A 24,076-nucleotide genomic window follows, 5' to 3' on the forward strand; every position below is an offset into this window, starting at 1 on the left:
TATTCTGGCAAAAATGAAAGTGGATGGCTGATCAGCTTCCTCAGGGCATCCTTGGGGTGTCTACTCCGATTGACTTGGGGGAAGTTTGGGCAGTTGCTTTGCTTAAAGTTCTCTCAGGGCAGCCAGACACCCGGGAAAGTCTAACAGTTGTCAGTGAGTCACCCTGGCACAGACATTTTAGTCTAAAGAAAAATAATAAACATTAAAAGTGGCGTTTATAAAAACAAGCAAACAAAAAACTGCCACTGACATTAAAAGTGCTTTAAAGTATTTGGCGGTTCCCCATCTAAGATAGCCAGGGGAGGAAATGCCTGCCCTGGGGAATCCAACCTGTGACACAAACGGAAGTTGGTAGGCGGAACTCACCCGCAGCCAGCGACGGGCGTAACTTGTAGCCAATAGAAACCGAAGCCTTCTCTCTTCTACCAATGGCGCGCTAATAAGGGCGGGTCCCAGAGAGCGGCCTAGTAACGGCCGCGTGGTAACCCGGGCACCGGGCTTGCCGCAGTCCCTATCTCTTCACGCCAGTTGTGTCTCCAGAAGCTCGTCAAAATGAAGATTGAGGAAGTGAAGAGCACCACGAAGACGCAGCGCATCGCCTCCCACAGCCACGTGAAGGGGCTGGGGCTGGACGAGAGCGGCCTGGCCAAGCAGGCGGCTTCAGGGCTCGTGGGCCAGGAGAACGCGAGAGAGGTGGGCGTGGGGCCTGTGCGCGGGGCATGTAGCCGGAGCCTGATCTACCAAGATCAGTAGGAGAAGCGGGGATCACATTAGCAAGCAAAGATTGCATCCTTTGCAGGTCAGGGCACGCAGGTTAGGTCTCACCGGAAACACAGTGGGAGGCTGTGGGATTAGGTATAGAATTGACTAAGTTTTCAGAGTTGATGCAGTTTCTTTGGGCCTGGGAGCTGACCTGGGAAGTAGAGTGATGGGGAAGAACAGTCTGGCCTATTCCCCATCTAAGCATTATTTATTAATTCCAGTCCAGTCTACCTAAAATCTTTGGCAGTCATGCCAGGTGTTTTGATCTTTTCTGTTTTGCACACGAAGAAATCGGAGGTGGAAGAAGGCAGGCCACATTCTCACCTGTCAGTTCAGCAGTAATAAAGCTGATATCTCCCCCCCCCCTTCCCCAAATCACTATTCTTCCCATTTCCTCAGCCCTCTCCACTCTGGTTTCTACAGAGGCTCAGTAGCTACAAAAACTTGATCGTTAAATTTGGTGAAGAATGCTTTCTCAGCCTCTTGCAAACAGAAGGTGGCAGGGGAGACTGGTTTCTGCTTGGAGTGCCATCTCTCCAAAAGGGAAGCATTTGACCCTAGTTCACTTGCACTTTTTTTTTTTTTTTTTTTTTTTTTCCTGAGACAGGTTTTCTCCATAGCTTTGGAGCTTGTCCTGGAACTTGCTCTGTAGCCCAGGCTGGCCTCCTTGAACTCACAGGGATCTGCCTGCCTCTTGCCTCCCGAGTGCTGGGATTAAAGGCGTGCACCACCACCACCACCACCACCACCACCACCACCACCACCACCACCACCCAGCTCACTTGCACCTTTTCTTATAAGCAGGTCATGGTAGTTGAATGCTTTGTTTATCAGATGACTTTGAGCCCGTTATTTATTTCATTTCTGACTAATAACCCTCACTTTGGTATGATGCTTTCTAGGCATACAAAAAGCTGAAATGTTTGCACAGTAAAAACTAGTGTGCCTAAATTCTACAGTTACCATCCTACAGCAATGCTTTGTCACATTTCAGAGCAAACTGCAGATGTCAGCACACTTTACCCCTAAGCCCTTTCTTGTGTGTCCAAAAAGTTATTTTGAACACTTGCATTCAAATGAGTAATCATGATTCACAGAGGTTGTAGGTAAAATAAGTCTAAGGGCACCCAGCTGGCATGTGAAAGAGCCAGCATATAAACTAGAGTGTATGTGACATCACACCCTACCCTAGACCTGCCTCTGCACCGGATTTTTGTATGACGATCACACCAGCAGTTTCCCTGGTACTCAGTATCTTCATTTGAAAAGCAAGACTAGGTGATCTTCTGAAGTCCCTTCCTAGTCTTTTAATGTTAGATGGTATTTCTTTAAGTTTCATTTGTTAACTTGTGGGTGCGTGCTCAAGTGCAGTGGTGCATGCACATGCGGTGTGGTCATATGACTGCTGCAGTGCTCTGGTGAAGGCCAGAGGTTCTCTCCTTCCACGGTGGGATGGATCCAGGGATTAAACTCAACTCTTCAGGCTTGCACTGCAAGTGCTTTTTACACACACACACAAACACACACACACACACACACTCACACACCCCAGCCATCTCACCACCCTTTCCGGTTCTTTTATTGGATGGATTCATAGCATGCCTTTTTTTGTTTAGATAGTGTTGCTGTAGCCAAACTGGCCTGGAATTCACATCCCTGCTGCCTTTGAACTTTAGGTTCCAGGTCTGTGCTGATCCCTGCTGCCTCAATCTCCATTTCCCATACTCTTCGCCATACTTTAGCTTCTACAGCCTGCTGTCCCGTAGTCATGACAAGCTTCTGCTGTGGATACTCTGAGTTTTTAGTTTTTACCTGTATGTAGATTTCTGCCCAGGACTTCAAATGTTACAGTGTTATGAGAAAGGCCTTCAGCTCCCCGTAGCCACGCATTCTCATCACCCTTTTCTCTCCGTAGCTGGAGCACATGGCTTGGCTGCCTTCACTGCTCCACTGCTCCACTGCACTCCACAGCAGTGTTGTGGCAGCTGCTGACACTCAGTGTTGAAAGAGTATGTGAGCTGTGGACTGAGCACTGAATTGTTTCCACCAGGAGGCATTTTAATATTGACTGATTGTTTCTTTCCATTGTGTGCAGGCATGTGGCGTCATAGTAGAATTAATCAAAAGCAAGAAAATGGCTGGAAGAGCTGTCTTGTTGGCAGGGCCTCCTGGAACTGGCAAGGTAATCATTCATTTTCCCTCTTTTTTTAAGCTACCCAAGAGAATGGTATTGATGTTTAAGCCCAATTGAATTCATGTCTTAACTAGTCTCTGTCTAGCTAGACTGGTTATATGAATGTTTTAAAAACCAATGTGCAGTAATACAACTTAGCATATAAAATCTGTGTTCTAAAATTAAAATTACCCTGGCCTACCTCCAGCAGAGAGTGAAATCCTCAGAGGGTCACATTGTCTCTCGAATGTTCCTTTTGTCTCTTTCAAGTCTCCTTTGCCTTGTTAAGAAATACTTTTCTGTTGATCTGAGTGTCATAAAATTCTCGAGTGACATCTGTTTTGAAGGCGCTCACTCTACCCATTGTGTGTGCATATGCATATGTTACATAGGATGTGTGTAGAGGTCAGAGGACATCTTTCAGGAGTTAGTTCTGTCCTCTGTTGTGGGGTCTGGGAATCAAACTCTGGTTGTCAAGCTCGTGGGGCAAGTGCTTTTACCCTTTGAGCCATCTTGCTGACCTTGAAACAGGGTCTCCCAGCCTGACCTCAAACTCACTATGTAGCCCAGGCTGGCCTTGAACTGTTGATCCTCCTGCCTTTACCTCAAGTGCCAGGATTATAGGTGAACTTCACCAAGCCTGACTGGTAAGATACTTGGAAGTTCCCAGAGTTCCTAGTCTGAACCTCAGCCTTTTTTTCACAGCAGCCACAAAGAGCAGGCACCTGGGCTTGTGTGTGTTAAAACATAGCCTCTTCCTTCTGTAGTCAGGTTTTTTTTTTTTTTTTGTTGGCTACCAGCTCACAAATAACAACACAGAGACTTATTATTAATTATGAAAGCTTGGCCTTTAGCTTGTCCTAACTAGCTCTTACAGCTTAAATCAACCCATTTCTATGTTCTATCACGTGATGTAACCTCTCTTCCATCTTGGACCTCCTTTTTCCTTTCCATGTTCTGGTGTCTCCTCATAAGCCGAGTGCCTAGATTCCTCTTCTCTCTTTCCCGGGAAATCCCTCCTAGCTCTCTTGCCTAGCTATTGGCCATTCAGCTCTTCATTAAACCACTTACAGTGACACATCTTTATACAGTGTAAACAAATATTCCACAACGTCACACACCTTTCTGCACCTTTCCCTCCACAGTTCTTAAATCAGTAGTGAGGGAATAACTAATTTTTACTTTGAAGTCAAAACTGTTGAATAGATGGTGTATTTGTTTTGAGACTGGGTCTCACTGTGTAGCCCTGGCTGTCCTAGAACTCAGTGTATAGACCAGGCTGGCCCTGAACACAGAGGTCTACCGTCTGCTTTGTGAGTGCTGGGATTAAAGGCATGCCCCCCCCCCCTCCCCTTCGGGAGTGTGTCTTAGATGGATGTCTTACTGGAGAGGAAGCTGTGTTGGTAAACAGGTGGAAACTGCCACAGTGTGAGCTCACCGGCCTCTACACAGTCAGCATCGGCTGGTTAACGGCGTGTGCCATCTGCTCACCATGTTGTCTTGTAGCATGCCCCTTCCCTCTCTGTCCGGTTGTTGTCCTCAGGTACACTGGCTGGAAGTTCCTTCTGTAGGTTTGTTAGTGGAGAAGACTCCAAGCTGGCCTCAAACTTGAAGATAAAATGCATGTCTCTGCTCTTGTGGCCGGCAGTCCTCCTGTCTCATCCTCTGAGTGCTGGGATTACAGGCATGAACTGCAGACTGCCAGGCCTGGCCTTGGCCTTGTGTTGAAAGGTGTTCGTGCTGTGTCTCCAGCCCGTTCTGTTTAGCAGTCTGACATGAGGGTTGCTGGTTTGCCTTCTGGGGGCTTTGGAGGGGCTTTGGCTTTATTGCTTCATTATGCACATCACAAGGTAGATTTTTATTTCTCCATCTTGATGTGAATTGTGCTTCTTTTTATTTTTATTTATTTATTTTTTGGTTTTTTCTAGACAGGATTTCTCTGTGTGTAGCCCTGGCTGTTCTGGAACTCGCTCGCTTTGTAACCCAGGCTGGTGAATTGTGCTTCTTAAACATTTTTAGAAATGGTTATCATTATAGCTGATCTTTATGTCTCTGGTCTGTTCTAGAATATCCTCAGCCTCCATCTTTTCAGCTCTTTCATTTGCCCATGTTCTTTGTTCTCTTTCTGGGATCTAGTTAGGTGAAGTTAATGTTGGAATATGGATTTTCAACCTGAAGACATTTGTAACCTCTGAAATTATTTATTAATTAATTTTGGTCACAACTTGAGCTGAAGATCTTTCAGGGAATGTAACAGTCCTCAGAATAAGGAACTGTCCTGTCTCCAATGTCAGTGGAGCTAACGTTGACAAGTGCATGGAGTAGGGCTGAAAGAATAGTATGGTGTGCTTGTCTGGGCCTCCACCGGAGAGATGATTATATTTTTTGACATTTGCCATTTCTTTATCTCTGAACTATTTGAAAACAGGGGACCTGCTATATTCCACAGTACCCTCCTCTTACCTCTGACTTGACTCCTCCTGCAGCATTAGCTAATGTGCAGTTTGTGTTAGTTTCTTGCAGTTTTTATAAATTACACATAATTAACTGAAAAGGATTAGGAGCAGGGAGAGAATGGTCTCAGGAGTGAGTCTGAGGAGCACAGCCTTTTGAGGAAGGTGTGGGGCGTCCATGTCAGTTAACACATTACTTCACTCTTGTGCTTTGCTTCTCGGCTGCTGGGGTAAGCCCAGGACTTTGTGTTTCATAGCAAGTGCTCTGCCACTGAGCCCTGTTGAGAAAGGGCCTCACTGACTTGCCCTGCATGGTCAGAAACTCCTTGTATAGCCCAGGCTGGCCTTGATTTTCTGTTCTTTCCTCAGTCTCTCAAGTAGCTGGGATTTCAGGCATGCCCCTCAGTGCTCAGTAGGAGTATGCTTTCAGAGATAACACAGTTGATTTTTGTTTTGTTCTGGTTTGCTTTTTCAACAAAAAGGAAATGAAAATGACTAGTAAGCAGCTGGGGAGAGGGCTCAGCTGGTGACACACTTGCCACACAAGCATGAGGGTCTGAGTGGTAGTGCTTGCCTTTGATTCCAGGGCTGAGGAGGCGGGACAAGAGGACCAAGGCCACCTGGCTGGTTCAGTGAGAGATCCTGTCTCAGAAATTAAGGCGGAGGCCTGGAGAGAAGACTCATTGGTGGAGACAGTTGCTGACCTCTCAGAGAACCTGAGTTTGGTTCCCAGCACTCATACTAGGCACCTTACTGTGACTCCAAGGGGTGGATGCCCTCATCTGGCCTCTGTGGATGTGTGAATACATGTAACTTACACTCAGATACACATGTATACACATTAAAAAAAAAAAAGGTAGCGAGTGATTGAGGATGATATCCAGGATCAACCTCTGGCCTTTACACACATATGCACCTGCACCCCCCACACACACATGTACACACATGTATGCACATACAAGATGACATGTAGAAAAGAGGGTTCTTCAGTTTCTCACTTTTATTATAAATTCAAACTACCCTGAATTATTCTGTATGTTTCAGTGGTGCACGCTCACCAAAGGACCTGGGCTTCATCCTCAGCAGCACTGGAAAGAGAAAGTCAGACCACAGTCAGAGGCCACACCCAGGCAGTAGCCCTGTGTCTCTTTACCTTCCTTTCATTTAGAAGAGTTACTGTCCCCACCATTTTGCTTTGTTTTCTCTTAATGATACTGACATTTAAAAAATCACATTTACTTAATTTGAGGGGGGTAGTTCGTGCCTGCCATGGTGTGCATGTGGAGGTCAGGGGATAACTTGTGGGAGTTGGTTTTCTTCTTCCATCCTGGGGACTCCAGGGATCCACCTCAGCTTGTGAAACTCGTCAGCAGTGCCTGTATCTCCTGAGCCATCTCGCCAGCTCAACACCCACAGTGTTGAAGCATCCAGAGCAATAGCTTTGTTGAAGATTTAGTGGCTGTCCTATGGTGCCTATCTGACTCTGGCCCCAACCCCCAAAAGATGAGTCTTTTTGCTCCTTCAAAATCTGGCTTTTGGGGAGGGGTACAGGGGGAGAGTGTGGCTCTGTGCCTTGTTTAGGAAAACTCTCTCTCTCTCTCTCTCTCTCTCTCTCTCTCTCTCTCTCTCTCTCTCTCTCACCCTCTCACCTTCTGCACGCCAGAAGATGGCACTAGATCTCATTACAGATGGTTGTGAGCCACCATGTGGTTGCTGGGAATTGAACTCAGGACCTCTAGAAGAACAGCCAGTACTCTTACCCTCTGAGCCATCTCTCCAACCCCTCTTTCTCTCTTTTAAATTTTATTCTAAATTCATTTTGCTTGTGGAGTTGGGTTTGGCAAGTCTAGAAAGTTTCCTCCTTCTCCTCAGACTGTGTGCTTGCTGAGAGGTTAGTGAGGGGCCCTGCTCTGTATGTTTCTGGATTATCACAGAGCAGTACAGTTGTGTGTGAGTGTGCCAGGTGACTTTTCCCCACTTGCAGGTAGGATAGGACCAAGGTTCATGCTTTGTACCCAGGTAGAAGCCCTGGTGGCTCATCTTTTCTGCCTTTCCATGGTCCTGTTTCTATTCAGGGGTTTCTGTTCTAATGTTGTGTGTTGTTAGGAGCTACAGACTCTACAGACCTGCATGGCAGAAGTTGTCCATGCTCTTGCAGGTCCAAGACTCCTGGGTTTTTTTGTGGAGCTGGCACCATGCTGCTAGCATCTGAGTCCTTCATTCCTGTGTGAGACTTGGCCAGTTTTCTCCCAGGGAAATGTGAGGAACTCAGCCCTTGGCCCCCTCACTTTGCAAGCTTGCTGAGTGATAAGTTTGAAGGCATGTGCTGTCTGAGGAGAGATTTGTAGATGCCTGAAGGTGAGGCTGCCTTGCTGTGTGGAGAGGCAGGGGCATCCTTACTGCACTGGTGCAGCCCCATTAAGAAGACCTCACGCCGCCGTTGGCAGTGGGACTAGTGCTTGGCCTTTAGGAAAGGGGAGTTCAGATGAGAGTGAAGTAAAGCTGCTGAGCGTTCTTTCAGCAGCAGCTTCTTGGTGTCCGTGGCATGGCGTGCACACACAAGGGTGTGGCTGTGGGCAGTGCTGTGTCCCGCTGTGCTGGCTGGCCTTGAGTCTTACCCCAAGGTATTTGATATTGTTTGTGGCTATTGTAAAGGGTGATGTTTCTCTGACTTCTTTCTCAGCCCTATTATCATTTGTGTATAGGAGGGCTACTGACTTAAGTTGATCTTGTATCCTGCCACTTTACTGAAGGAGTTTATCAGCTGTAGGAGTTCCCTGGTAGAATTTTTGGGGTCATATCATCTGCAAATAGTGAAAGTTTGACTTCTTCCTTTCCAGTTTGTATCCCCTTGATCTCCTTTTGTTGTCTTACTGCTCTAGCTAGTACTTCAAGTACTATATTGAATAAACATGGGGAGAGCGGACAGCCTTGTCTTGTTCCTGATTTTAGTGGAATCGCTTTTTTGAGTTTCTCTCTGTTTAATTTGATGTTGGCTGTTGGCTTGCTGTAAATTGCCTTTATTATGTTTAGGAATGTTCCTTGTATTCCTGATCTCTCTAAGACCTTTATCATGAAGGGGTGTTGGATTTTGTCAAAGGCTTTTTGAGCATCTAATGAGAGATCATGTGTTTTTTTTCTTTCAGTTTGTTTATATGGTGTATTACATTTGGCCTTGAGTCTTAATCTGTAAAATACAAACCAAGACCTGCATGCATGCCTGCAATCCCAGCACTCAGGCAGTTGAGGCAAGAGTACCAGGCCAGCCTGAGCTATGTAGTGAGTGTTAGGCCAGCTATATGGTCATTTGCTACCATATTCTTCCTGTCAAAACAAACAAACAAACAAACAAACAAACAACCCAAAAAACAAAACCCAACAAGAATCAAAACCCCAAACCAAAACAGGCAAATACAAACTAGAACATGAAGTTGATAGCTTACTGTGGAAGGTCAGTGAGATATTTCCAGTGGTAGATAGGAGGGCTAGGCCAGCACGTTCTGTGCTTCCCTTCTAGGACCCTTCACCCAGAGGCAACTGGAAAGTGCAGAGCACTCCTCTCATGCATTTACCCTGTCCAATCAAGTGTGCAGATGGCCACTTCGGAAGTAGGCCAAAGGAGGTGAGGGAGCCAGTGAATTGCCTGAGGGCACTCTGAAGTCTGAAGCCAAGGGTGGAGAATTGAGGTCTGTGGAACTACTTGGAAAAGGCAGGTAGAAGATGAACACAGCCAGCCCCTGGCCCCCAGGTGTCCTATGTCAAGAGTACATTCCTCTCTTTGTACCCTGTCACAGTCCAGACATCTTCCCCTTGTTCCTAGAATATCAGTGTTACTGTTGTCTGCTCTGGGCTCACAGACTCAGGCGTGTGCTTGGGCTGAGGTGAGGCAGGTGTGTTCCCGGTGCTCTGGGCTCACAGACTCAGGCGTGTGCTTGGGCTGAGGTGAGGCAGTTGTGTTCCCGGTGCTCTGGGCTCACAGACTCAGGCGTGTGCTTGGGCTGAGGTGAGGCAGTTGTGTTCCCGGTGCTCTGGGCTCACAGACTCAGGCGTGTACTTGGGCTGAGGTGAGGCAGGTGTGTTCCCGGTGCTCTGGGCTCACAGACTCAGGCGTGTGCTTGGGCTGAGGTGAGGCAGGTGTGTTCCCGGTGCTCTGGGCTCACAGACTCAGGCGTGTGCTTGGGCTGAGGTGAGGCAGTTGTGTTCCCGGTGCTCTGGGCTCACAGACTCAGGCGTGTGCTTGGGCTGAGGTGAGGCAGTTGTGTTCCCGGTGCTCTGGGCTCACAGACTCAGGCGTGTACTTGGGCTGAGGTGAGGCAGGTGTGTTCCCGGTGCTCTGGGCTCACAGACTCAGGCGTGTGCTTGGGCTGAGGTGAGGCAGTTGTGTTCCCGGTGCTCTGGGCTCACAGACTCAGGCGTGTGCTTGGGCTGAGGTGAGGCAGTTGTGTTCCCGGTGCTCTGGGCTCACAGACTCAGGCGTGTGCTTGGGCTGAGGTGAGGCAGGTGTGTTCCCGGTGCTCTGGGCTCACAGACTCAGGCGTGTGCTTGGGCTGAGGTGAGGCAGGTGTGTTCCCAGATGCTTTGGGGCTGAGTAGGGAGGGAGGCAGCTGCTGTTGCAGGGTGATGAGAACCACATAGAACCAGTTTGTGGGCAACATGTTTGCTACCTGTGATCTAACCTAGTGCTTGAACCTTTCATTTGACTGATGAGGCTGCTAGATTTGCTCAGTGTTAAGGTTACTCTGAGTGGCGGCAGTTAGCACTACCATCCACTTTCTGTCCTCCAGGCTACTTCTTTCTCCACTTTACTGTATGCTGATTTGCTGCCAGATTCTACTATCTGGAAACCGTCACTGAAAGGGATTGAAAGGAGTAAGGGGCACCTGTGGCAGGTCATATATTCTTTCTGTTCAGGTCGCCGGCTTTAAAGGCCACAGCATTTCCTGCTCTCAGTCACTCTCAGACATTTGCCTTTCACCTGATATTTGCCCAGATCTCTACCATGTCTGGCCTTGCTTAGCCTCTGCCTCCTGTAGCTGGGTTATCAGCAGCCATTTGTATTTCACAGAGATGCTAATGTGACTTGTTAGGACCAACTCATGTCAGAAAACTCTGTCTAATGTTTCATCTCTTGTGGGCCACTTAACATACCGTGGACATTAAGTGACGCCTTCCTTCAGTACTGATTTTTCCTGGTCGGTAGGTTGGTGTTTGTGGTATGTGTACAAACAGAAAGTGGTCTCGGGCCTTGCAGTAGCCTGAGCAGACAGGCCAGATGCTGTTTGAGGCTGGGAGACGAGAGTTGGGAAGGTGGTGCTCTTTCTGGTGAGAAGCTGTTCGGAGACGCCGCTGCCGTTCAGATGTGCCTGTTTCTAGGCTGTGGCACCTGGGCTGTGTGTGTAGTCCTCAGTCCTTCTGCGGTAGCGTGAGGAAGACATAGCATCGGCTTAGATGTGACGTTCGTGGGAAACATTTGCAGTCAGGCTTTCCTGGGGGAGACCTCCCAAGTGTGATGGTGCTCGAGGCTGGGTGTATGATAGGCAGAGTGTGCAGAGATCCTCTGACACAGAAACAGGCCTGGTGAGGATGGATGGTGAGACTTTGCTGTTCCCAGCACATGCTGTGTGAATAACAACCTGTGTCTCTGAATGACCATTTCTAACACTAAGCAAGTGTCTTCCCGTTCTTGTCCTCTACAGACAGCCTTGGCTCTGGCTATTGCTCAGGAGCTGGGCAGTAAAGTCCCTTTCTGCCCGATGGTGGGTAGTGAAGTGTACTCAACTGAGATTAAGAAGACAGAAGTGCTGATGGAGAACTTCCGAAGGGCCATTGGTGAGTGGGGAGTGTGGGGAGCGTGGGAAAGCGGCTTTCACCTCCAGGGCCTAGAGCTTCTTGGGTGTAAAGATGCCATGTGTCAGGGTTTGTAGCTGTTTCTCCTTTGGCCCATTGTCATTACAGTTGCAAGTCAAAGACAAAACCCTAGAGTTCTGACAAAGTGTTTCAGCAGCTGGAGCAATTGTGGACCCCAGTTATGGCACTCAGGTTCTTCACATGGTAAAAATAGATGTAAGTCAGGATCAGAGTATAGCTTAGAGTGTGTGCTTGCTCATGCAAAGCTCCAGGTTTGATCTCAGCACCAGTCTCTTCAGGAAAAGTTGTGGCTATACAGATTTTTGAGACAAGATCTCACTATGTAGTCTTGGTTGGTCTGGAACTTGCTATGTATACCAGGCTGATTCCAAACTCACAGAGATCTGCATGCCTCTGCCTCCAAGTGCTAGGATGTAACACCACACTGGCTAAAGAGATCTTTTAAACACACACACACACACACACACACACACACACACACACACACACACACACACACAGAGGGGCGGGGAGGAGAGAGAGCACCAGCTAGGTTTCCTTAGTGCCCATGTCTTGCTTGCCAGAGTGACTGTCCATTGAACAGGTTTTGACTCAAGCCACTCATTGAGTGCTGAGCTGCTATAGCATCTGGCCCTCAGTGGCAGGCCAAAGGAGTTGTGGTTTGACAAAGCGAGGACACCAGGGACTGGCCAAACTTTGAGACTTATGATGCCAGCCTCTTAGGGCCTATACTGCCACCATAGTGTTTATTTTGTGCCAGATTGTTCATTCTCCTAACCAAACTTCTGTGTCTGCAGTTGGCATTTGGAGAAACAAAGTTAAGTTGACCAGTGGCATGACTAGTAAGTAGCAAAGCTAGTTGGAACTCAGGTCAGCCTGCCTTCTGTAGCCAAGGCCAGGAGACTGACTGTGGGAGAGAATGACCTCTCCTGAGTTAAAGCTCATACCTAGGACTTCTAGATGATCTTTAAGCCTGGTTTCTGTTGGCCTAGTGCTAGGTATGTCCTCAGTTTCATTTCTGCAAATTGCTGTGGAAACATGGACTCCTTTAACCCATTTGTGAAGGTGGACATTTAGATTGATTTTCAGGTTTTGCTGTTCAAAGCAGGCTTCTGAGAGCTGCTCGGGTGACTGTGAAGCATCTGTATCCCACTCCAGCTGAGAGTGGCATGTGGGAAGAGACACCGGTTTTAGGTTGCCAAACTCTCTGAGCTGTATGCAAGTGTGTGTGTAGAGGCCAGCAGAGGATGCTGTGTCCTGCTCTGTTGCTCTGCCCTGTTTTTTTCAGACAGCTTCACTGAACCTGGAGCTAGGCTGGTGTCTGGTAGACCTTAGGGATCTTTCTGTCTCTGCTCCCACTTCCTGTCTGTGCTGGTATTTCAGGTGCTTGTGCCACCATGCCCAGCCACATGGGTGCTGGAGTCCAGACTCTGGTCTTCATGCTTGTAGAGCAAGTACTCTGTCCCACTGAGTCACCTCCCTAGCTCCCAGAAAAGTCCTTTTTTTCTTTGTTTGTTGATTGAGACAGGGTTTCTCTGTGTAGCCTTGGCTGTCCTGGAACTCACTCTGTAGATAGGCTGGCCTCAAACTCAAGAGATCCACCTGCCTCTGCCTCCTGAGTGCTGAGAAGGCATATGCCACCACTGTCCAGCTAAAAGTATGTTTTCCTTTTTAAAAAATGTATTTAATATTATTATTGGAGGGGTACATGATGTATGTGTAGGCACACTTGCTGTGGGATGTGAGTGACGGTCGGTCAGAACTTTATGGAGTTGGTTTTCTCCTTCCCTTTTCATGGCTTCCTAGGATTGACTTCAGGTTGCGGCTAGCACAGAAATCCCCTTTACCTACCGAGCCTTCTCACCACCCCACCCCACCCCCCACAGTAATCTTTTATTTTTAAGTTTTTTTTCATGAGAGAAATATTAAGGAAATACATTGGATCACTAGAGGTAGGTAGAAAAGCGGAGGTTGAGATAGTCTGCTGTTCTTCCACAGGCCGGGATCAGGACTACCCTGAGTGCATGCCAAAGCAGTTAAGGGTAAGGTGCTTGTGGGCTCTAGTCTAGTTCCGTCTGCAGTTCCCCTTTACTGGGGCATGGCAGAGGGAGACCCACTGGGGTCTGAGCAGGAGGTGGTGCAGGAGGGGTGGGTGACTAGATTCAGAGAAGTCTATGGGACAGTTCTTAGGGCTTATGAAAGGCTCCGTTGTGGGGACAGAGATAGGGACAGGTGATGACTCCAAGTTCTATGCTTGTGTTTGAGATGGTGAGAAGTATGGAGAGGAGCATGGGAGTGTTCAGCATCTGCTGGGCATACACAGAGAGGTGTGGGTCTTTGTGGCCCCAGACCTGGCATTTCGTGGATGCTTCCTGATGTTTCCTAGTGCATGAGAGAAGCAGTTGACCTTGAGGAAGATGGAAGCTAAAAGCTGTGTGGTGCTGCCTCATCTTACTGTGTCCTTGTGCTTACTGTGTGCACCAGACTGTGAGATGGTTCGTTTTTAGGTCTTTTAAGGGGTACTAGGATGGAACTCACTCAGCCACATCCCAGCCCCTTGGTGACTCCCATTTTAAGTCAGAGACAGTGGTTTACAGTTTAAAAAACTACAGAGTAGGGGCTGGAGAGGGCTCAGTGTTAGGAGTACTTACTGTTTTGTGGAAGACCTGAGTTTGGTTCCTAACACTCACCCATATTCACCTGTCACTCCAGTTCTGGGGCATCCAACACCCTCTTGTGGCTTTGGACACCTGCACTATGTGAGTATACACACACACAGACACATAGCCATAAATAAAATGAGCCTTTCAAAAACCTACAAAACACTTGTTCCTTGAAATATGCTGCTGCCTTCTTCTTTAAGCAGCATAGTGAAAACCTGAGTGAGTTGTGAGAAATGAAGCTTATCCAGTTGTCCCTCAGCCTACATGTAGAGCACAGCCAGCGACTGCATGTTCCAGTACCTCCTGGTCTCCCATTTGCTCCCTGCTAGGTGAAGCCTTGGTGAATGGCAGCTGAGTCTGTATCTTTGATGGGCATAACCTGGTCTGCCTCTTGCATCCTGGAATGAGGGGCTTGGCTTTGCTCTTTGTCCAGGTGGAGCCGTGCTGTGTGCTGATGTGTGCTGTGTGCTGATGTGTGCTGTGTGCTGATGTGTGCTGTGTGATGTGTGCTGTGTGCTGATGTGTGCTGTGCTGTGGTATGCTGTGCTGCTGTGTGCTGTGCTGCTGTGTGCTGTGGTGTGCTGTGTGCTGATGTGTGCTGTGGTGTGCTGTGTGCTGATGTGTGCTGTGTGCTGCTGTGTGCTGTGTGCTGCTGTGTGCTGTGTGATGTATGCTGTGTGCTGATGTATGCTGTGTGCGGCTGTGTGCTGTGTGCTGCTGTGTGCTGCTGTGTGCTGTGTGCTACTGTGTGCTGTGTGATGTATGCTGTGTGCTGATGTGTGCTGTGTGCTGCTGTGTGCTGTGTGCTACTGTGTGCTGTGTGCTGATGTGTGCTGTGTGCTGTGCTGTGGTATGCTGTGCTGCTGTGTGCTGTGCTGCTGTGTGCTGTGGTGTGCTGTGTGCTGTGTGCTGCTGTGTGCTGTGCTGTGCTGTGTGCTGATGTGTGCTCTGTGATGTGTGCTGTGTGCTGTGTGCTGCTGTGTGCTGTGTGCTGCTGTGTGCTGTGTGCTGCTGTGTGCTGCTGTGTGCTGTGTGCTGCTGTGTGCTGTGTGCTGTGTGCTGATGTGTGCTGTGCTGCTGTGCTTTGTCTTGGTGTGTGTGTTTGTCATTTCAGCCCGTGGTTTTGGGGTGTAGTGTATTCCTCGCACTTCCGTGGTGGTCTGGAACAGCAGCAGAGGTGGCTCATGGGCTCTGCAGAGCTGGAAATCTTCCTGAGAACCTGTTTTTGTTCTTATTTGTTTGTCCATTTTCCTTCTCTTCTCTGTGCCCTTCCTCCCTGCCTCCCTTTAATTTTTGAGATGGGATCTCACTGTGTTGCCATTTTGCCTCAATTGCTGGGCTCAAGGGGTCCTTCCTTGCCAAGGCCTGGCAGGCAACTCTGACTGCAGACACTTCAGTCTATAAAACTTACGCTGATTGTTTTCCTTTTCTGTGTCTTACTACTACTACTACTTCTCCCGCCTTCTCCTCCTCTTCCTCTTTCTTTTTTCCTTTTTCTGTTTGACTTTTGAGATAGGGCCTCTCTTTGTAGCCTTCCTTGCCTTGGCCTCAGTCCTCCTGCCTCAGCTTTTCTAGTGCTGGTATTGCTGCCCTTTCCCATACCCAGTTGCCTATGGTTTCCTTTAACTCATTAGTTGTTTAAATAGCAAGTTATTACATCTGCTTTAAATTTATATGAATAAATTTTAAAAATTGGTTTTTAAATGTTTTACTGACATTGGCGACATTTGAAAAAAAACTGAGCCTCATGTATAACTTTACTGCTTTGAACCATGAAAAATGCAGATGAGTTATCTTAGCGCCTGGCTGTGGTTTGCAGTTTCTGATGAGGGGGGTTGCCCATCTGTTGATGGGAGCAAGGTGAAGAGAACTTTCTCCACCCTCCACCAGAATAAAAGGGCAAGCCATGGACTCTCTTCAGAAAGGAGGCCTGCCCTGTGCCTTTGAATGCTGATGAGGTTGGCAGCGGGGGTGGGGAGGAAACCATAAGCTGACCAGAAATGAAAAGCCAGGAGTCTGTGCTATTTCCTTTAGTGATGAAGGTCCCTGTCAGGGCTTCAGAAAACTGAGCCAGCAGATGAAACCCGTCATTTATGTCATTTCTGCCAGAGATAGCACCACTAGCCTTTCTCCTAGCAAACAGCGGGTCTCATTGTCCGTCACCCACACCCCTGCCAGCTTGTCAGCACAGGGTGGCGGCTAACAAATGGAGGCACCAGTGAGCGATGGGCAGCCTCTGCCCTCCAGCAGGAATTGTGGGTTGCAGTCAAGGGAGCTGCTCTCAGGGGATGTGTAAGATTGGCTGTTAGCTCACTCAGAAGGAGCAGTCATCGTGCCCACTCTTGTGAGAAGAGAAGTTCCTGGGTTGTCACGGTCCTCTGATGCATTCTGTTCTCAATACTCAGGAGCTGAGAATTTTGTAAATAAAGCGGCAGTGTACCCCCTGCTTGGGGCTGTTCCAAAGCCTCCATTTGCAGGCTATCAGGTGGATGGTGGGAGAGCAAAGCTCTTCTCAACTGGACTGTTGGAGTGTCTGTCCTGATTAGGTTTCTGGAGAAAGCTGGCACTGAGCCCATAAGGTAATGGCTACATTTGAGATGGGGAGGTGATAGAGAGCACTTCACACCTTGCCAGTGTGGCCTTGGGACATTTCCATATCAGAGCAGGTAGCTGAGTGGTAGGGATTGGCATTCTGCGATCAGGAGCAGTCATCGTGCCCACTCTTGTGAGAAGAGTGGGCATTGTTTACTCTCTACATTAGGGCTCTGCTAAGCCTAACTTTAGGATCCTCCGTAGAGCTTAAACTACTGATGACGGCCCCAGCCCCTGACGTTTGGAGCAGATGGTTTTGGGGTACAGATGGGCTGAGGGATGGCAGTGCCCCTTAAATGGGTTTGGAGGTGAGAGCCATGAGCACAGAGCCAGCAGAGGAGCCGAGCCTTGTCCTCTCCAGTGTTTGTGCTCTCCCTCACCAGGTCTCACAGTGTACTCACTTACACTCTACCTTTTAAATTGACTTCGTTATTTTGAGCTAATGTGCAAAAAATGCACAAAACATCCATGTTCTCAAAACTCTTAAGACCAGCCATTATAAAAACAGTGATGCTGCCAGAAGCCCACAGTGTCCTTTGTGTTTTCTTGTTACAGTCCCTTTCCACATGAGGACATTAGGGATGGTCTTGATTTCTCACATTGTAGAGAAGTCACGCCTGCCTTTGAACTTTACATTTATTTTCTTCTGTGCTGATGGCGCCTTTCCCAGTGTTCTCTGTGTAAGAGTCATCCACACTGCTGCAAGTAACTATAAGCTTCCCACTGCTAGGTGGTTTCCCTTGTGTGAGCATACCATAACTTCATTTCACTTCCGCTGTTGAAGAGACTGGCAGGAGTAAGTGATGCTGCTATGACCATTGTTACCTGTGCCACTTAGTTGTGGCTGTTCCCTTTCATGCTAAGGATGAGAGACTGTAGCAGATCACACCATGCTGTTTATATTCCCACCAGCAGAACACAGATCTTAAAACAGCTTTTCAGAACTGAATTCTTGTTATCACATGCCTTTCTAATGTTAGTATTCTGGATGGAGTTTGGGGATTAGTGATGGTTTTTTACTCTTTAACTTTACCATGGAAAATACAAAAGTCATCAAGTTCTCCCATCACCAGCTTCAGCTCACAACTGGATTGACAGAGGCTTCATTGGTCCCCTTCAAGATTATTTTGAAGCAAATTGCAGATCTGTTAATTTTTTTTATATTTGTATGTGTGTGTGTATGTGTGTGCGCATGTGTGCACGTGAACGCACTCCTGAGTGCTTAAGAGTATGTTTACATATGCACACACCATGGCACATGTGTGCTCATCAGAAGTAGAAATTGATCCTCTCTTTTCACCATTTGAGTCCAGGGATACAACTCAGGTTTTGAGGCTTGGTGGCAAGTTCCTTTCCCTGGTGGACCATCTTGCCTGTCTGGTTTTTTTATTCCTAAAATTTTAATCCATATATATTTCAAAACATTTTCATATGTGTCTTTCAAAAACAAGAACTTAAAAAATAGTCACAAGTGCTAGAGAAATGGCTCAGTTAAGAATGTTTGCTTGGGTTGGAGAGATGGTTCAGTGGTTAAGAGTACTGACTGCTCTTCCAGAGGTCCTGAGTTCAATTCCCAGCACCCACACGGTGGCTCACAACCATCTATAATGAGATTTGGCGCCCTCCTGGTGTGCTGGCATGCATGCAAACAGAACACTGTATACATAATAAATAAATCTTTAAAAAAAAAAATGCTTGCTTTTCAGCCAGGCAGTGGTGGCGCACACCTTTAATCCCAGCACTTGGGAGGCAGAGGCAGGTGGGTCTCTGTAAGTTTGAGGCCAGCCTGGTCTAAAAAGTGAGTTCCAGGACATTGTTACACAGAAAAACCCTGTCTTGAAAAAAAAAAAAGTGGTTGAGGCTTGCTTCTCAATTATGAAGACGAGAGTTCAAATCCCAGCATTCATGTCCGGTGGCTCACAATCACCTAACTCCATCTCCAAGAGATCAGATGCCTTCTTCTGGCTTCCCTGGGGGCTCACATGCATGTGCATATACACTCACAGACACACACACACACATGCTAAATCACAATACCATTGTAACACCTATAAAAATGATCAGTAATCCCTCAATATTGTCAGATGCCCAGCACTCACATTCTTGTCTGGGAAGTGCTGTGTGTTGACATTTATTGTCTGTACCAGGGTACAGATGAGCTTTCTGTAAGAGATCGGTTTGAAACACATCTTAAATTTCTCTAGGGTTTCCTCTCGGCAAATACAGGTTAGATGGAGATGAGGCTCTTTGGTGAGCGCATGCTTACTGGGACGGCGCTAGCACTGTGGTGTGGAGAGACACAGGCCTAGGTCTGTCAAGAGGGAGGGAAAGTGCTGGCTTGGCTTCCTGGGGCTGGTTTCATGTGTATGCAGTGGAGCTGAGCACTAGCCCTGAGAATGTCTCAGTCAAGTGGAGTGTGGCTCAGAGAGGTTGCTATGCTTCTCTGCTGAGCAGGAGGGCTATGGAGTAGGTGAAGAGGTCAAACCCTGAGAGCACATGGCAGGGTCCAGGGTCATCTACAATTGCTACAGGATCCTTTGCTTGGGTATAGGAGTCATAGATGGATAGTGTGTTATTCTGTTGTTTTTAGGGGAATGAGATGTGGAGGCCCACAGAGGTTTCCTAGTGAGATCTGAGCTTGCTGTACCTAGCAGGGCTGCATTAGAGGATTGCTTGACCATGTGCGTAGTTCTAGGTGATTGGAAGTGTCTGCACTTTGCTGTGCTAGGGGAAGTCTTTTGCTCTACCCCTTGGCATTCCTATAAATAGCCCTTTAAAAGAGACAGAATGAGCCGGTGGATAATGATCCAGGTCTTCCTGAGCTGTCCTGTGTTTCTGTTTCTCTCCCCTCTATCTACATATTTCTCACTCTTCCCTCCTCAAGAGTACCCTGGGGAAAAAGTGGGAGCAGGCCTTCCACAGAGAAATGGGTAGGCCTTCCACAGAGAAATGGGTAGAATCCCATGGGTTTAGATGGTTATCAGCTCAAAACAGATTTCACTCCTTGGAAATGCATATCTGAGGGTCAGTGTTGGGAAGGATAGCTATCTAGTTCTGGGCTAGAATCTAGAAAGACCCTTTAAAAATCGAGATCAAGGATTGGTAGGATAGTCCAGTGGTTAAACGTACATGTGTGATTACCTTCATTCAACTCCCAGAATCCACATGGTGGAAAGGGAGAAATGACTCTGCCAACTCGCCCTCTGACCTCTACACACACTCCTGTACCTACACACATGCATACACAAACAAAATAAATACATGTTTAAAAAAACTGTAAATTGAAATCAGGGACTAGGGAGATGGCTCAATCACATGCTCTTGCAGAAGACCTGAGTTTTGTTCCCTGCACTTATGCAGGGTGACTCCAAACTGCCTGTGACCCCTGTTCCAGGGGATCCAGTGCTCTTTTTTGGCCTGTACAGGCACCTGCACTCACTCACATGCACACATCCTCACATACATACACATAACTAAAATAAAACAAAAATCCTAAGGGTTAAGCAATCAGAGCTCTCTCTACACTTCACAGCGCCTCCAGTTTGCATTTGTGTTTTTACTGCTTTTCTGTCCACAGTGACATCCTTCCACTTAGGTTATTAAAGTTGATTTGTCATGGATGTTTGGGGCTAAGAGTTTTAGGGTGTAGGTGTGTGAGAAAAAGTTAGCATCTGAAAGATGGTGCAACCTCTCATGAACATTTGCCGTCTCTTCCAGGGCTTCGGATAAAGGAGACCAAGGAGGTTTATGAAGGGGAGGTGACAGAGCTCACTCCATGTGAGACAGAGAACCCCATGGGTGGTTATGGCAAAACTATCAGTCATGTGATCATAGGGCTCAAGACTGCCAAAGGAACCAAACAGCTGAAGGTGAGTATGTGGGGCACTTACTTTGACTTCCCAGTGCTGTGTGGCTCTGGAAGATGGTATAACCTCTGCCTGGGTTCTGTGCAAAGTGGGGCTGCACAGGTCATGGTGAGGCTGTTAAGTGATGGTACAGGGTCTGGCCCTTGAAAACTCAGTGGCTATAGCTGCTACTCCCTTCCTCCTAGAAAACCACACATGTGCATTAGAATGAGCTGGTAGGTAAGTGAGGAGCCTGCCTCTGCCATGCCATATTCCATATGATACTTTGTATCCAAGGCCTAGCCAGACTCTGATGCACACAGAAAGCAGCACCTCGAGGGGCCTGTCTGAGTTGCAGGGCAGGCAGACAGTTCAGTGGGCTGCAGGGCCCCGACAGCTGCTCCTGACAGGCTTCCATGGGTTGAAGCTTGAGGCTGCAGTATACTGAGTGGGACTTGGTGTCTGACCCCAGAGGATTATCCTGTCATCCTTTAGGACACAAGCCAGGATGCTTGAGATCAGAGCATAGACTTTAAAGTCAAAAGGGAATCTTTAGCTTTGTTTACCTTTTGTTTTAACTTTTAGCTTTATTTCTTCTGTTACAGGCAAGTGATGTGGTCTCTGAGCAGCTCTCTGTCTGTACTAATTGCTTATCTCATACAGTCCTGGGGATCAAACTTGTAGTGAGAGGTAGATATTCATGTCTGTCATAGCTCTGCATTAGTTATTGCCACAATGACTAGTAAACGTCATTACACCCTCCTTGAGTGTGTGTTTGGCCTAGATCTGACAGCTTCAACAGATGCTTCACATGCTGTCAGTTCATGTGTGTAGACATACCAAAGCTCCCTTGCGTAAGGTAAATGGGCAGCTGCCCATGGAAGCCAGGCAGCCTGCATCAGCCCATCCAGGGTGCATGGCAGGGCTAGCTCTGATCTCAGCATTATGTATCTGCCTTGCAGCTTGTTGTACAACCTCAGGAAGTCAGTTGGGCTCTCTGGATCCAGCTTCTCATCTAAGCTGCTAGACCAACTGGGTAATTTCTGTCTTTACTCTACTCTGATTTTTCTGGTTCTGTGATTCTGTGAGATTGTTTTTTGGTCACTGTTTTATGGAGATCATAAAAATGTCACTTCTTCAAAGAGCTGTTTCTCCTTTTCCTAACAGGGTTTTTCATCCCAGGAGCTTGGCTCGGCAGATCTCTCTGTTGAATGCAATGCTCAGGCTTCATTTTGTACTCATGAGGTTTCCTAGTAGGAGGCAGCACCTTTTCAGTAATCACAACTTCAGCCAATTCTTTTGGGAAATTAACCAGTATAAAAACACCTGAGAGGAAGACACACACACACACACACACACACACACACACACACACACACACGGTATGTCCTTGAGTGTATCTTATACTAAAAGGCCTGCAACTTAAACTTGACTTGTCTATAAGGCTACTCTTGACAGTTTCTTTGAGGAAAATAAGGGGAAAGTTAAAAAAAAAAATTCCAAATGTACTTCTATATCCTGGAGCAAATGTCAATATTGGCTAGAAGAACCTGGTACTTGATGGGGGGTCTAGTGTACAGTGCACATCAGTTTGAACAAGGAGTACCCATTTAGTCTTCTACTAGGCCTGCCTTGTGCACTTGGTACTCATTGTCCTGCTACAACAGTACCCATCTCCACCTAGCAGCAAGGTAGAGGTAATAGTGTTGGAGGTGAGGTAATAGTGTTCTGGGGCTCCATTGAGGTCAAATTTAAAATATAGTTCACTACTTTTAATATGCAGCTTTAGAGATTTTAATACACAGTCACACAGCTATCACCACAGTCTAATTTTAGACTTGAAGAAACCTCAAGCCACTGATGGTCCCTCCCAGCCCCATTCTTAGCCCTGGACAGCCGCCAAACTACTCTCTATCTCTATAGGTCTACCTGTTGGGGACATTTCATAGAAATGGAGCCATATAATACGGTTTTTTCCTGTTTGACTTCTATGCAGTGCTGAGTTTTTACTCTAGTTTTGTTCAAAATAGAGCTCCAGTTTTCCCCACTACAACCACATATGTAATATCTCTGAAGTTTAGCCTGGAGAGATGTGTCTAAAAGATGCTGTCCTAGAATGTCAGTAGCCAACCGCATGGGTCTGGGGAGCCCAGGGAAGCAGCAGGCCTGTGCTTCTTGGCAGTCTGCCTGTGCCCACAGTCAGGCTCCGAGCACTGGTATTTGACTCAGAACCTGGGAGGGCCCTAGCTTATGTCTTGTTTTGAATTTTATGCATCCGTGATTGTGTCTTGGTGCTGTTTAGTAGATGAGGAAACAAGGCTCTAGAATCATGAGCCTGGCAAAACACTAGCCTGGTAAGCAAGTACTGGAAAGTTCTGTGTTAGGAAGGTCCAGTGCTTTCTGAGGTAGGGGAGGTTTAAGAACTCCCTCCTCACTCCTTGATGGCCTCTGAAGCTAAGAAAAGTGAAGAGTCTCCTGGTACCCTGTGGCTGGCTTCTGGGCCCGCTTGCCCTCCTCCTCTCCCTAGACCTCATCCCCTTCCCACTCTGATGTGCTCTTGCTTTCATGCTCCCCGCTGATGGATGGATGCTCCGTGCAGTTGGTGGCCCTCTCCATATCCCATGGAGAGGCACCTCACAGCATGCTAGAAGGAAGTCAGATATGCATTGAGTCACCCCTGTTTTTTTCAGCTGGACCCCAGTATTTTTGAAAGTTTGCAGAAAGAGCGAGTCGAGGCTGGAGATGTGATTTACATTGAAGCCAACAGTGGGGCTGTGAAGGTAATGTCCTTCCTTCTTGGGACAAAGCACTGTGCCTGATTTGTGTGTCATGGAAGACCCGGGTGCTGGAGGAGGGTGGGCACTGCCTGGTGCCATGCCATGGGAAGGGCAGAGTTGTCCCTCTGCGTATTATAAAGTTTCTTTTCCTTTATCTTCATTCTTTAACCTTCTCATGATGAAAACAGACAGTCTGTTAGAAATACTAAGACCTGTTTAGAGGGGGAGTACAGGGTGAGAGACCAAAACAACTTTAGTCATTTTCAAATTGAAATGTGCAGTGTATTTCATCTTCCTTTATCTCTCTGGTATTTTCTTCCCAAGATATATGCATGTGGGAAGGAATGCAGCATTAGCTGGCATTCTTTTCATATCTGATTCCCAGTGTCCTGTACAGGGTTGCTCACTGTTTAATGGATGAGCATAATACTTGATATCATGCAGTAAATCACCCACCTACAAAAGAGTCTGAGCAGCTCCCTCTGTCTCCAGTTAATCTACTGGATTTGCCCTTTATCAGGAATTGCATACAGTTACGGGTGTTGGGGGGGACTCTTGAGAAAGTATCGGGTATCTCCAGCCTGCCGATAGCTTCCTTCTCTTGGCAGAGGGCAGTGGGCACACTGAGGTCGGGCACATTGGGAGATTGTTAGGGAGGCTGTCCTTGCTAGGCTGCATTTGGGAACCAAGGCCTTTGTCTCATTGGGCACTCTGCCATTTGAGGCCTGGGCAGTGAAAACTCACACAGCATTCATGTTTCTCTGTCTACAGAGGCAAGGCAGGTGTGACACCTATGCCACTGAGTTTGACCTTGAAGCTGAAGAGTATGTCCCTTTGCCAAAGGGAGATGTGCACAAGAAGAAGGAAATCATACAGGACGTGACCTTGCATGACCTGGACGTGGCCAATGCACGGCCTCAGGTACTGCTGTGCCGCGGTGGGC

At 47.5% G+C, this 24,076-nt stretch overlaps 1 protein-coding gene across 1 annotated transcript in view; it reads left to right on the forward strand.

Annotated features, from left to right (window-relative positions):
• Positions 1-411: 411 nt before the first annotated feature.
• Positions 412-24,076, forward strand: part of Ruvbl1 (RuvB like AAA ATPase 1) — a 39,702-nt gene continuing 16,037 nt past the window's right edge. The window contains exons 1-6 of the mRNA XM_059258165.1: positions 412-693; positions 2,858-2,944; positions 11,085-11,217; positions 20,229-20,380; positions 23,047-23,136; positions 23,905-24,054. Coding sequence (XP_059114148.1) covers positions 553-693; positions 2,858-2,944; positions 11,085-11,217; positions 20,229-20,380; positions 23,047-23,136; positions 23,905-24,054 — 753 coding nt within the window. The 5' untranslated portion in view covers positions 412-552. The remainder of the gene's footprint in view (positions 694-2,857; positions 2,945-11,084; positions 11,218-20,228; positions 20,381-23,046; positions 23,137-23,904; positions 24,055-24,076) is intronic.

This window comes from Peromyscus eremicus, chromosome 3, assembly GCF_949786415.1.
Source record: "Peromyscus eremicus chromosome 3, PerEre_H2_v1, whole genome shotgun sequence".
NCBI classification, from domain to species: domain Eukaryota; kingdom Metazoa; phylum Chordata; class Mammalia; order Rodentia; family Cricetidae; genus Peromyscus; species Peromyscus eremicus.